The sequence below is a fragment of the Bison bison genome, unplaced genomic scaffold (genome assembly GCF_000754665.1).
Source record: "Bison bison bison isolate TAMUID 2011002044 unplaced genomic scaffold, Bison_UMD1.0 scf7180017864492, whole genome shotgun sequence".
Taxonomy (NCBI): domain Eukaryota; kingdom Metazoa; phylum Chordata; class Mammalia; order Artiodactyla; family Bovidae; genus Bison; species Bison bison.
In genome coordinates this window covers 5,279,800-5,292,697 of record NW_011495051.1, presented here as the reverse complement: position 1 = coordinate 5,292,697, position 12,898 = coordinate 5,279,800, and the positions used below count along the sequence as shown (strand labels likewise).

The 12,898-nt window shown below is 55.8% G+C and overlaps 2 protein-coding genes across 3 annotated transcripts in view; one reads left to right on the top strand and one right to left on the bottom strand.

Annotated features, from left to right (window-relative positions):
* SH2D3A (SH2 domain containing 3A) overlaps positions 1–2,323 on the top strand; it is a 14,597-nt gene extending 12,274 nt beyond the window's left edge. Inside the window, exons 8-11 of the mRNA XM_010828470.1 lie at positions 9–59; positions 143–261; positions 769–947; positions 1,759–2,323. Of these exons, the coding sequence (XP_010826772.1) occupies positions 9–59; positions 143–261; positions 769–947; positions 1,759–1,919 (510 nt within the window). The 3' untranslated portion in view covers positions 1,920–2,323. The remainder of the gene's footprint in view (positions 1–8; positions 60–142; positions 262–768; positions 948–1,758) is intronic.
* A 308-nt stretch (positions 2,324–2,631) lies between these two features.
* TRIP10 (thyroid hormone receptor interactor 10) lies at positions 2,632–12,435 on the bottom strand. Of its 2 annotated transcripts, XM_010828241.1 has the most exons (15): positions 12,308–12,435; positions 11,025–11,140; positions 10,884–10,940; positions 9,855–10,002; positions 9,715–9,777; positions 9,399–9,503; positions 9,179–9,307; positions 8,265–8,411; positions 7,947–8,141; positions 6,728–6,895; positions 6,356–6,465; positions 3,752–3,884; positions 3,381–3,526; positions 3,170–3,291; positions 2,632–3,040 (listed from the first exon to the last, which is right to left on the bottom strand). In XM_010828241.1, exons 1-15 carry the CDS (start codon positions 12,329–12,331, stop codon positions 2,892–2,894), a joined length of 1,812 nt encoding a protein of 603 aa, XP_010826543.1. In that variant the 5' UTR covers positions 12,332–12,435; the 3' UTR covers positions 2,632–2,891. The 2 variants fall into 2 exon arrangements, with proteins under 2 accessions (XP_010826543.1, XP_010826544.1); XM_010828242.1 differs by lacking the exon at positions 6,728–6,895 and having other exon boundaries at positions 2,635–3,040; positions 12,308–12,434.
* Between the last annotated feature and the right edge of the window lie 463 nt (positions 12,436–12,898).

The following is a 12,898-nucleotide window of genomic DNA, read 5'->3' as shown; positions in this document are numbered from 1 at the left end:
GGGCGGTGGGGGACCTGCCCGGACTGGCCGCGGTGATGGGCGCCTTGCTCATGCCCCAGGTGCGTGGGAAGCAAGGGAGGAGGCCGGAGTGCAAGAGATGGGGAAGAGTGGAAGGAAGGAGGGCTCACGTCTCTTCCTCCAGGTGTCGCGTTTGGAACGCACGTGGCGCCACCTGCGAAGGAGCCACACGGAGGCTGCGCTGGCCTTTGAGCAGGAGCTGAAGCCGCTGATGCGATCGCTGAATGAGGGCGCCGGTGAGTGGTGGCTTTCGAGGAGTGATAACCCTAACCAGAATCTGGATTCAGCCCTAAGCCCCGCCCGCCCGTGTCTTAGTCCCCGCCCCTGGGTCTCTCCTAGGCCACGCCCCCTGCCTAGGCCCGGCCCCTGACTCACATCCAGCAATGCGCTAGGCTCTGGCCTCCCGGTCTCGCGCCGAACCCTTGTTTCTGTCTCGGGCTCCACCTTGGCGGTACGAGCCGCCAGCTCGTTAGGTCCTAGGCCCCGCCCTCCGAGCTCTTGCCCCCGCCCTCTACGCGAGACTCTGCCCTGGACCCAACCCCTGGGCGGGCCTGTTCTAGGCTCCGCCCCAGCTTTAGGCCACACCCTTGTCCTCCTCTGGTCTGGGCTCGAGCCTCAGTGTCTGACCCAAACCCCACCCTCTGCCCTACCCTAGGATGCCCTGGCCCCAGTATATGTTGAGTCCTCTTCACCCTAGGACCCGCACCCCGTCCCTAGCCCAGCCGAGACCCTTCCCCCAACAGGACCCAGCGATCCCGGCGAGGTGGCGCTGCCACACGTGGCACCCGCGGCGCGCCTGCTGGAGGGTGAGGAACTCCCGGGGCCCTTGGACGAGAGCTGCGAGCGGCTGCTGCGCACCCTGCACCGGGCACGTCAGACGGCCCGGGACGCGCCCAGATTCCGAGAGGCGGTGGCGCGGCGCCTGCGAGGTGAGCTCCTCCCCTTCGAGGGGTTGCCAGAGGATCCCCACTTTCGAAACAACCTGCATGCTCCAGCGCGGTAACCCCCAAATCCACCGGGCCAGAGACTAGACTCCTGTCACACCTCCCAGAGTCCCACCCAAACAGGGCGGGCCCGGGTCCCAGGAGTGTTCTCACCTCCACACACGCTACCGCCACCTGCAGCGTTGATGGGCACAGCACCCTCGGAGCCAAGCCCACAGGACTCCACCCCCACTCTCCCACCTGGGAAGGCCCTACCCCCAGAGGGTCTCAATTCCCCACAGGAATGCGAAGCTCCCTCCAAAATGACTCAGACCATCACTCTAGCAGAATAGCGCCCCCACTGTACTCAGAACCACACTTCTGTCCTGGGGCAGCCCTGCCTCCGAATCCCGCACTTGGGTGGTTTCTTAAGACCCTTCTTCTTCCAACATGGCCTAACCTCCTCCTCCCAAGTTTGTTAGGCAGGGTGGCCCCAAATTCCACCCTCAAGGCAGCTCCATGTCCAGGTTCAAGCCCTAAAGTAGGGGGCGCTCTGATGTGGCCCCTGAAACGAACTGGCCCCCATGCACCCTGGCAGAGCCCGCATCGACCAAGCCCTTCAACCACCGCCCCCCACCCCCACCCCCCCCCACCCCCCGACTCCTGCAGACCTCTCCCCAGCTAACCCTGCCCGGTTGTTCAGATAATCTGGGGCAGAGTCCCTCCTGGGTCAAAGTCCAGAGGGAACCAGGCAGGTGTGGGAGGAGCAAAGCAAGTGCCTGGGCCCTACCCCCAGCTCACCTGGCCTCGCCCCCAGGATTCCGGCCCAACCCGGAGCTGACAGAGGCCCTGACCACTGGCTTCTTGAGGAGGTTGCTCTGGGGGAGCCGAGGGGCTGGGGCGCCATGGGCCACACGACTCGAAAAGTTCCATCGCGTCCTCAGCATCCTCTCACAGCGCCTGGAGCCTGACCTTTGAAAGCACAAGCCCCCTTCTCACGCTGGATACCCAAGCATCTGGGGACCCCTGATGGAGACCAAGGAAGCCGTCCAAGTTTCTTCACCCAGCCAGATGCAGTGGGGACCTGCACCCTGCTGCACAGAAGGAGCGGACTGGTTTGCAAGAACCCACCTTGCACCCTAAAAAGGCATGTGGATCCTGGGAGTGGACAGCTCCTGCCTTACACTAGAAGACCCAGATGTCTGGAGGCTCTGCACACCCCACCCCACCCCTCAAGTGGTGAATGTATGTCTCTTAATGTTAAAGATAACTTGAAGATCTGTCTGTAAGAGGCCAGAGTTCAAGTGTTTTAAAAGCTGTGTGACTTTTATCAGATCACTTGACCTCTCTGTGCCCAGTTTCAATATAAAAGTGAGACTGTACTTTCTAAGGGTTATCATGGGAATGAAAACTCAACGTTTGAATGAGCTCCTGGGTGGAGAAGGCCTGGCACACAGTAGGTGCTCAGCAGATCTGAGCTGCAGGGAACACCAAAGGGGTGACATCCAGCACTCTCCTCCCTACCGGAGTCACAAACACTCGACTCCCAGCAAGGGGCAGAGCTTGTCCAAGGTGTACCCAGGTTCATTGCCACTTCCTCATTCCCCCCCCACGTGGCCCTTAAGGAGGGTGATGTTTGAATATTCAGCCCCAGTATCCAAACCTCCTAATAAGCCACAGACTCCAAGAGTTTTTCATCATTTTTTATATAAAACAAAATGACCCTAGCCGAGCGGCAGGAAGAAAAAAGATTTGAAACATGAGTATGTACATCAATGGTAGAAGGCACAGCGGGTCCATCTGGGGAGAGGAGTTAGGGGGTGGGGGGCAGCAGGTTACACAGGTCTCAGCCAAAGCCACGGGGGCAGAAATAAAGTGCGTAGGTCCTGGGGCCCCCCGTGGCCCAGAAGCAGCAGCCAACAGCCCCCCTATTCCCGCTTCCAGCAGGGTTCAGTTGAGCATGACGCGGAGGTAAGAGGTGGGCACGTAGCCCTCACCCCCCTGTTTCCGCCTGACCCGGGTCCACCCGTCGCCTTTGTCTTCTTCCATGAGACTGAGGTCCTCGCCCTCAGCCATGGAGATGGTGCCCTCGCTGGACCCTGTCACAGAATGGCAGTGGGCTCAGGTCTGCTGGAGGCGGATCTCAACAGAGCCCAGCCCCAAATGCCACCCTCCCCTGCCCCTACCCCCCACCAAAGTCACCAATGTACCACCCAGGCTGTCCATACCTTCAAAGTGGTAGATGGCCACACAGTGACCAATGGGGGAGGCAGGCTCCTCCTCAAATTCCTCATCAAACTCCGTGTAGATGGGGGCATCCTGACCCTCCTCAGAGGGGGGCTCTTCAGAGCTGGTTGGAAAAGGCAAAGCAGTGAGAATAGGCACCCCTTACCAGGGTCCCGGCTCTGGGGACAGACCCAACCTGGCCTCCCTGCTCACCTCTCCTTGTTCTCTTGCGATCCACTGTTGCTGTTGCTGCTGCTGTCTGGCGGCGCGCTGGCTGGGGGGTCTGGAGGCCGGGTGTGCCGGCCCAGGGTGTCTCCCCGGTTGCTTAGGACCCGGCTCTCAGCTTCTGCCAGCCAAGCCTGAAAGGAGGGGACCGCACACTCAGCTCCAGGGCCAGGCTCTGGGGTCAGCCCACTCTGGGCCTGGAGGTTTCCTGAGATCACCCATGTACACCAGAGGCAGTGATGAGAAACAGCTGGAGCCCCCACCACCTACAACTCCCTGTCCCTCATTCTCCCCCTCCCCACCAGGCAGTGACTCAGCCAGGCCTGCCGGCCCCGCCTCTCCCCAGGGTCTGCCCTGACCTCATACTTCTGTACTTCCAGTTTCAGCCGTTCGATGTTGTTCAGGGTTTCCGTGATCCGGGGCTCCAAGCTGGCTGGGTCTCCCATCTGGGGTGTCTTTTCATACACATCCTTCATTTTCTTCAGGGCCTCCCTAGGGTGAGACAGATGGAGGAGAAAGAAATCCATGTGATTTAACAAACAAAAAAAGATGGGCTTTGCTTCAGGGAGCTCAGCCAGTGCTTCATAGCCTGGATTCAAATCCCAGAGCGGGCATTTCCTAGTTGTTCCAAAACTGTGTCTCAGTAGGCTTGTCTGTGAAAGGAGAATAATGGTATCTATATGTGTTGTGAAGATGAGAGCAGTGCCTTTACTGGAGTATAACTATGCTGGAGTATAGTTGCTGTACAATGTTGCGTTAGCAAAGTGAATCAGCTCACATGTACACATATATCCCCTCTTTTTTTGGATTTCTTTCCCATTTAGTCCACCACAGTGCATTGAGTAGAGGTCCCTGTGCTATACAGTAGGTTCTCATTAGTTATCTATTTTATACGTAGTAGTGTATATAGGGGGCTTCCCAGGTGGCGCTAGTGGTAAAGAACCACTCATGCAAGAGATGCAGGACATGCGGGTTTGATCCCTGGGTCAGAAGATCCCCTGCAGAAGGAAATGGCAACCCACTCCAGTATTCTTGCCTGGAAAATTCCATGGACAGAGGAGCCTGGAGGGCTACAGTTCATGGGGGTCGCAAAGAGTCTGACATAACTGAGCAACTAACACTTTCAGATTTTCATACTGAGTGCACACAGCATACCAGAAACCCATTCTAGGCATGAGAAATACAGCACTAAACAGAACTATGTGGATCCTACCTCTCAGGTAGGATACACATTGTCTCCTATGTGTATCACAGTCTCTCAGGAAAACAGGAATTCTAATGATCCATGTAAGGAGTTAGAAGCTTTATAAATGCTAGGTATTATTATTATTATTATCATTAGTCTCCTGTCCCTGCTTCCTCCATGTCTATATATACAGATGGTAATTGTTACACGCATGGACCTCTGGACGATGACAAACCTGGGTTCAACTTCTTCCCAGTCCTAATACCTGATGCACATTACAGATGAGGAAACTGGAAAGAGCTAGAATAAAGGCCAGTCCATTTGGACTCCAGAGCATGCACCAGTAACCCCAACATCATAAAAATCTCAGGAATGGGGACTTCTCTGGTGGTCTAGTGGTTAAGAGTCTGCACTTCCCCTGCAGGGGGCGCAGGTTCCATCCCTGGTAGGGAACGAAGACCCAGGATGCTGCTTGAGGTGCAGCCAAAAATTAAAAAAAAAAAACGAAACGAAACACTCAGGAACAATAATCAAATGGAACTGTACACCAATAAAAGCCATTTTGTACAAGGAGTTCTGTGCAAAACAGCAAAATATCATTTGGCTGCCTATCTGCAAGTGGCAAACGTCACTCTTATTATGTAAGAGGACTGGGAAGAGAATCTTGCTGCTTGGAAAGTGTGAGTAAAGATTTTCTTTCTTTTTTTTTTAATCTGGCAGGTTTTTTTATTGTTAATATTCTAAGTGTTTTGAGTTATTCCATGAAAAAACCATATGCTTATTTTTTCTTTTAGCCAATGAATGGAGTGAATAAGACTCATAGATGTTTTTGATATTGAACCATCTTTGCATGGCTGGGCTAACCCCACTGATCATGATTTTGTTTGTTTGTTTTTTATTATTATTCTTTATTGTGGTATATACATAATATAAAATTTCCCATTTGTGCTATTTTTAAGTGTACAGATCCATGGCATTAAATTCATTCATGGAGTTGGGCAATCACCATCACCACATGATATAATACTGTTTTTAATACATTGCTGGACTTGGATTGGCTAGGATTTTGCAATCTAAGATCGTTAAGTTAATTAAATAAATCCATAATTTGATTTTCTTGAATTCTTGCTAACTCAGTTTTGGAACTGAGATTCCACCAGCCTCCTAAATGAACTGGCAGCTTTCACTCTTTTTTTTTTCCCAGTCTTTTTGGCAGCATGTGGGATCTTCATTCTCTGACCAGGGATTGAACCTGTGCTCCCTGCATTGGCAGCATAGAGTCTTAAACACCGGACCTCCAGGGAAGTCCCTTTCACTTTTTTTCTGTTTCCTAGAATGACTTGTATAAGGTGGGAAGAAACTGTTTCTTCTACTTGCTGCTGCTGCTGCTAAGTCACTTCAGTCGTGTCCGACTCTGTGCGACCCCATAGACAGCAGCCCACCAGGCTCCCCCATCCCTGGGATTCTCCAGGCAAGAACACTGGAGTGGGTTGCCATTTCCTTCTCTAAGGCATGAAAGTAAAAAGTGAAAGTGAAGTCCCTCAGTCCTGTCCGACTCTTATCGACCCCATGGACCGCAGCCTACCAGGCTCCTCCGTCCATGGGATTTTCCAGGCAAGAGTACTGGAGTGCGGTGCCATCGCCTTCTCCACTTCTACTTGCAGTTCACCTTATAAACCCATTGGGGCCTGGGGTTTGTTAGATCTTTGGGTACCATTTCAGTGTGAATCATTTATCCTTTCACCTTGTTCCTTACCTGCTCAGCCCCTCACCTTACCTCTGGTCCATCTCCTTCTGTAGTTCACGGTTCCGTTCTTCCAGCTGCTGCTGCAGTCGCTTTCTCTGCTGCTCCGGGGGCAAGTGGCTGAAATCCTCAGTCACCACTGTCTGCGAGGTGGAAGAGGATTGAGCTCCGGAACACAGAGTTTGAGCTCCCAGGTCTAAGATAGGCCTAAGACACACCGAGTCCACCTTCCTCCCTGCCCAAGGTTCTTGGGGGGCAAGGCCATGCACAGAGCGAAGCAGGTCCAGGTGGGGCCTTGGAAGGAGGGGGCCCAGCCTGCGGCAGGAAGCGAGCCCAGGGTCCCGCCACCCGGCCGCTGGGCGGGCTGGGGCCGCCCCCTCCTCCTCCCCCAGAGGCCTCACTTACCCCACGGCTGCCTCGAAGGCTGCGGAAGGATGCTAGCCGCGGTTTGACCGACTTACTGATCTCGCTCAGTATGGCCAAGGGGTCGAGGCCGGAGCGGGGGGACGGGGGTCCATTAGGTAATGCCGAGGGCAGGGGGCCCCCCAGGGGGGAGAGAGGTGGGGGACATGGCTACCGGCAGGGGCCAGGGAGGGCATGGGTCAGAAGGGTCGGGAGGATGTAGAGAACAAAGACGGATGGACGGACGGATGGACGGCGGATGGACGCAATAAAGAAAAAAGAAAAAAAAACCAAATGGAGAAAAGAAAAAAAAAAAGTAAGAAAACCACAACTCAAGATACACAGTCACACACACAGAAAATGCATGCAAAGAGCAACACAAAAATCTGGGAGGTGACGGGAGGGCATTAGATTGTGAGCCAGAAGGCCAGACCCCTCCCCCTCTACCCCCCAACACTTCCCACCTCCCTTGCATCCTATGTCCAGTTTCTAGAATGGAGCCTGGGGGCACAGGGAGGCCCATGTTTCTCTGCCCCACACCCAACCCCAGCTTTCTGGGCTCACAGTCTAGAAGGTGGAAGGAGAGGCATGCAGAAATCAAGGTCTCAGACAAAAATGGGGCCATAGATGTCAAGGGCAAGCTAAGAGAAGGGTCAAAGGCATGAAATACCAAAAGGGCTACAGCTGGGGTTTAAGCTAGGGGATTCAAAGCATATGTCGACAGGGATCGAAAGTATGAAACAGAAGTCAAAGGTATAAATTGGGCAGAGGAGGGGGTTGTCAAAGGTAGAAACCAGGGGCGTCCAGGTATGTGCCTGACATTGAAAGCCAAAAATCCCAAGAAAAACCAGCCTGAGGTTAGGGGGCCCAAAGACTCATCAGAGGGTTGAAGAGACTCAAGGGGAGTCCCTAGGGCTGGTGTCCCAAGCCCTCACCCAGCCCTGAACCCCAAAGCAGGTCTCTTCTCTCAGCCTCCTGAGAAGGAGCAGACAGACGCCACAGGCCCTCCCCTGTCAATCCGCCCCCACCCCACCCCCCCACAGCCTCGGGGGACTCCCAGACCAATGGCCCAGCCGCCTTCCTTCCCTCCAGCCCGGGCTAGCAGCCAAGAGGAAAATTCCTGCCCGGGACTCAGCGTTCCGGCGGCTGGGGCTGACTCAGTGTGGGCCCCTGCTGTCCCCACTCACACCCAGCCCTCCACCCTGAGGGCCCCGGCCCCCACCTTGTTCTTCTTGCCGAATGGCCAGCGCTTAGCCCGGCTGCGGCTCGTGCCTCGGAGCTCTGGCCGTCCATCGGAGGGGGTACCCAGGCTGCTGTCCGAGGGCACACGGTTCATGGGCTGGCTAAAGTCTTCGAATTCCACATCACCCGGACGGGCAAAGCCTGACTTGTGCAGCTCAATTAGGACCTGGGAATCCTGGGGATGGTGAGGGGCAATCAGGGGCAAGACTGGGGGTCCAGCCTTCGGACTCCTACTTCTGCATACCACCCCCAACCACTGCTTGTCCCCCGTGGTCCACTGCCAGGACCAGGTACCCACATTCTTGGCATTCACAGCATCTGCCGCCACCTTCATGCCCTCCAAACACTTGGCGATGATGGGTACCACCTCCAGCTCAGTCTCTGACAGGAGCCCGTAACCAGCCCCCAGGTGGGTGGCCCGCCGCTCGTCCATGTCCTGCAGCTTCTATAGAGACAGGGGGCACGGTTCTCAGGGGCATTGGTCGAGGGGCTGGTGGCAGAGTGATTCCCTCCTGAGCATAATGGAGCCCCACACTGACCACAGCCCCAAGCCCAGTTTAGCAGGGAAAACACAGAATTGAACACAGAGACTTCAAGCTCAGTGTGGTCAGGGGAGAAATTTCAGAGGCCAGGAAGATGTCAGAGAGGAATTTGAGGCCCTCCTTTTGCCTAGGGAGTCAGGAAAGGCTCCTCAAAGGAGGTGAAAATGTAGCCAGGAAGGGACTTCCCCAGTGGTCCAGTGGCTAAGGCACTGCAAGGGGTCCAGGTTCAATCCCTGGTCAGGGAACTAGATCCCACATGCTGCAACTAAGACAAGGTGCAGCCTAATTAATTAATTTTAAAAATATACTAAGAAAAAAACACAGCCAGGAATTTCAAGAAAAAAGCAGACCCAACACAGATACTCCCAGTCTCAGTGTTGGGATAGAGAGTAGAGTACAGAGCTGAAACAGGAGAAGGGAAATTTGAGATCTTCCAGAGGGTTTGTTAGAATTGGGGCTTGGAAGAATGTAGGAATTACAAAAGGAAAGAACGACATCCCTGGCAGAAAGAACAGCTTGAATAAAATCGGAGAACACTTGACTATTTGGTTCTAACTCCTTTACAATTTAGAGATTAGGACATTACAGCTGGGGTTTTGACAAGTGTATAGGAGTTGGTTACCTCTGGGGTTCTCTAGGGAAGGTGGGACTGGGGGTTTGTAGCACTCACATCAAATATCTGGGGCATCTGGGAAAAATAGAAGTGAGACTGGTCACGGTTGAAGCGCTGTAGTTGGGCTGCATACTCATTTTTGCTTTCTTCTGCCATATGACTCCGAAGGTGGGCTTGTTGTTTGGCCTGAGGAATATCGAGGTGGGGGGAAGGTCATAGCCCAGTTCTGGCCTTGCCTAACCCTGACCCCCAAGCCTGTCTCAGACCCCACAGGCACCTTCTCCACATCAGCCTTGGTGGCGTTGATATCCTGGTCAAGCCTCTCAGCGGTCTGGGCTGCCTTCTCAGCCTCCCTGCAGTCCCGTTCAAATTTACGTTTACTCTGTGTTGGAGACAGAACCGGAATGAAGGAGCTGCCCGCCATGGTTTCAGGGACTGGGGGGACGTCACCAGCAACTGGGAGTCAGGGTGGGGACAACAGGCAGATTGGAAACCCACAGGAGAGGAGGGGTCCCGGCCAGACGAAGTGAATCGACAACCTTCACCCAGCTGCTCGGGGCCAGAGCCTCGCTTCTCCACACCCACAGACTCACATTCTCCAGCTGCTTGAAGCCACTTTCCAGCTGCTGCTGGGCCCGACGACCTTCTTGGAAGTGCTATGGGAAGAGGGGGCGATAAGGCTCACCCTGATGTCAGGGGACCCTCGGGAAGCCCCAGAGAAGGGATCACCCACCATCTTTCTCTCTTGTTTCATCTCCTGCGAGTACTTGGCCAGCTCCAGACATACACGCACGCTGAGGTTCTCAGCCACCAGCTCCCGCTGGCCAGCAAAATCATTCACCTCCTGCAGAATCTGCACGAAGGACTGTTGCTGGCTGAACCTGGGGTGGGATGGAGGCGGGATGGGGGCTGGGGGTCAGGACCCCTGGGAACCACAAGCCCGCAGACCCACCTCCATATGAGAAAGCGTGAGCCCCAAGACATTCACCCCAGAAGCAACGATAAACTCTGGCCCACACCCCCAGCCCTCGAGGGGGACACAGAAACTCAGAATTCTCAGAATTTGGGGAGGTCTTAGAAAGGGGATATGATGCTTACACCATCTTTTTGCATCACTCTCGTGGTGTCAGTAGCAGCATCGTATAATCAAATATTATAAATGCTTTTGCAAGAAGCATTAGTATTCACATAAGTGAGATAAAATCCAAGAAGACCCTAATGAACTTAATTAACTTCATGTCAGTTCAGGTCTTGAGATTGCCTCCAAACAAGTGACCAGAAAACCTTTTGCTTTCTAGAGCTTTGGGGGTTTCCGGAACTGGAATAAAGTGAAATAAGCCAGGCATTGTTTTAACACACTATCTTAACCTTCATATGAGCCCCTACAAGGACATCGTCATCCCCAATTCACAGGAGAGGAAAACCAAGGCTCACAACATGAGTCACTTGCCCAGAGTCACTCATTTAATAACTGTGGGAGCCTCTCCCATTTAATAGGCGAGGGAAACGGAGGCTGAGAACTGAAGTCAAGTGGCCAAAGCAGTTCAGCTGGAAAGTAGTGGATTTAGAATTCCAAGCCAGGTAATTCGGTTCCTGCATCCAAGCTCACGCCTCTAGGTGGAACTGGGGTGAGAAGTGAGGGATCTGTTTGCGGGGAGCCCAGCTTGAGAGAGAGAGCCCAGCTTGAGAGAGAGAGGAAGTGGGTCCCATACCCCTGGCCCTCCCAAATCTAGCCCTGTATCCATCCGGTGTTCGTTCTTACTTGGATTCAGGGTCATCTTTGGCAGGTCTTTTGGGCATGTATTTTTTCACCAGGCTCCTACGGAGAGAGGTAGGAAGGCTGAGCCCCCAGTCCTCCAACCGCTCCCCCTAACCCCAGGGCGCGGCCACCTTAGGGTCTCACCGCAGTTGCTTTGCATAAGCCTGCTCCACCTCCGTCCGCTCTTTCACGAACTTCACGTATCTGTCCAACAGGTCCAGACCCCACTGCGTGTGCCGCTCGAGCACCTCAAACTGATCCTAGCAGGGGGATTGGGAGGACCAAGGTCAGGACCCGGGGACCCCACAGCCGCCGACCCAGCGGCAAGGGAGCCTCCTGGCTCCGAGCTCCAAGAAGGAGTGGCTTCCCGGCCCCGCCCCGGAGCGGTGCGGGGGGAGGCAGGAAACCGGCGGGAACCCCCTCCCCTTCCCGGGAAGGGCCAGAGAACTGGGGCGGGGCCCCAGCCGGACTACAGGGTCCCCTCTCCCGGCGTCCAAGAGGGGTGTGGAATGGGGCAAGGCCACTCCCCCTGCCCCGGGTCCCCTAATCCCCCCCAGATTCCGGAAAATCCGGCCGGCCTGGCGTGAGTCAGGGCCAGAGGGGCAGGGTTCCCTGCAGCTTGGGGGGGCCCTAGAATGGTGGGAGCGCGGGCATCAGGTTCCCCTGGTCGCCACGCTTCCCAGGGTCCCCCCAGGGGCGACTCAGTTTTCCTCACTGACTCCACTTTACCTCCAAAAGAAATCCCAGAGTTGGTGTTGGGGGGACGATCTAGTTAACCCAGGGCACCCAGGAACCCAGGAGGGCCACCGCCCCCAGAAAGAGGAGGGGTCAGAGGTTCCGGCTAGGAAAGGGGGAAAAAATTCTGGGGCTTCCAGGGCATAGGTTCGAGGCGATTGGTGGCGGCCCCTCCCAGTGCCTAAGGAGGGCTGGGGGAGGGGGCTGAGGCCGAGGCTCGCAGCCCCCTCCCCCCTACAGCGTCCCAATCCCTAATTGTAGATTAGAGGCGACGTGAAGGCGGTTTGGACTTCCAGGTCCCACGTGGGGTTGGAAGTGGCCAGCGGGCCCCCTCCCCCGCCCCAGCCGGACAGGCGGACGGCGGGCAGGGACCCAGGGGCCGTAAGATAAGCCGCCGGCCCAGTCAGGGCGCTCAAAATAGGTGACCTCTCCCGGCTGCTCAGGCCTGGTCCCAGGACTTCTTCTGCCCTCCTCACTATGAACCCCGTACCTCAGTTTCCCAGCGCGGCAACTGAAAGGTCGCCCTCCGCTCCGGGGCGTCCTGAACCGCCCTGGGAAACTCCGCGGAGAGAGGGGATTCTAGGGGTCGGTGGAAGGAAACGCGCAGAGATCCCGCTGGGGTACTGCAGGGGCAAATCGTGGGTCTGGACCCCAGGAAGGGAGGAACTTGGAGTCAAGCGGAACAGACTCACCCACAGTTCGGTGCCCCAATCCATGCTGCTCCTGCCGCGGCCGACGCCTCCACCGCACCCGGTCCCTGACGCCCGCCGCCGCCGGGAGACTCAGCCCAGGGCGAGGAGCCCGACCCCGCCCCGCTAAAGGCCCCGCCCACTCCAAGCTCTGCCACGCCCCGTACACTCTGCCACGCCCCCGCACTCTTGGAGCCCTGGCACGGCCCCCTGAAAGCAAGAACCCCCTCCAAGGAGGCGGGCCCCAACGGACGCCCCGCCCCTTCTTAAAGGAATGCGCGCCACCCGACGCCACTGGACAGACCCCTTAAAGGACCCCCATCCATTTTCCAAATCCCCTGGGACCCTTTTGTCCACCCCATCCCTGACCCCGCCCTGGACGGTTTTTCTTTTCCTCTTTCTTTTCAATCATTCATTAAAGGGCCAAGACACTAAAGCCCCAACCCAGGAGGTTTTCCCCCCACTCCATCGCAGGGAGAACTGAGGTCACCCCGCTCTTGCGGGCCGGCCTGGCTCCAGACGTCTACGTTCGTCCCACTAATGGTCTGGTCCCTCCGGCCACAGGGCGGATGGGAGGACTTCGATCCTGTCCAG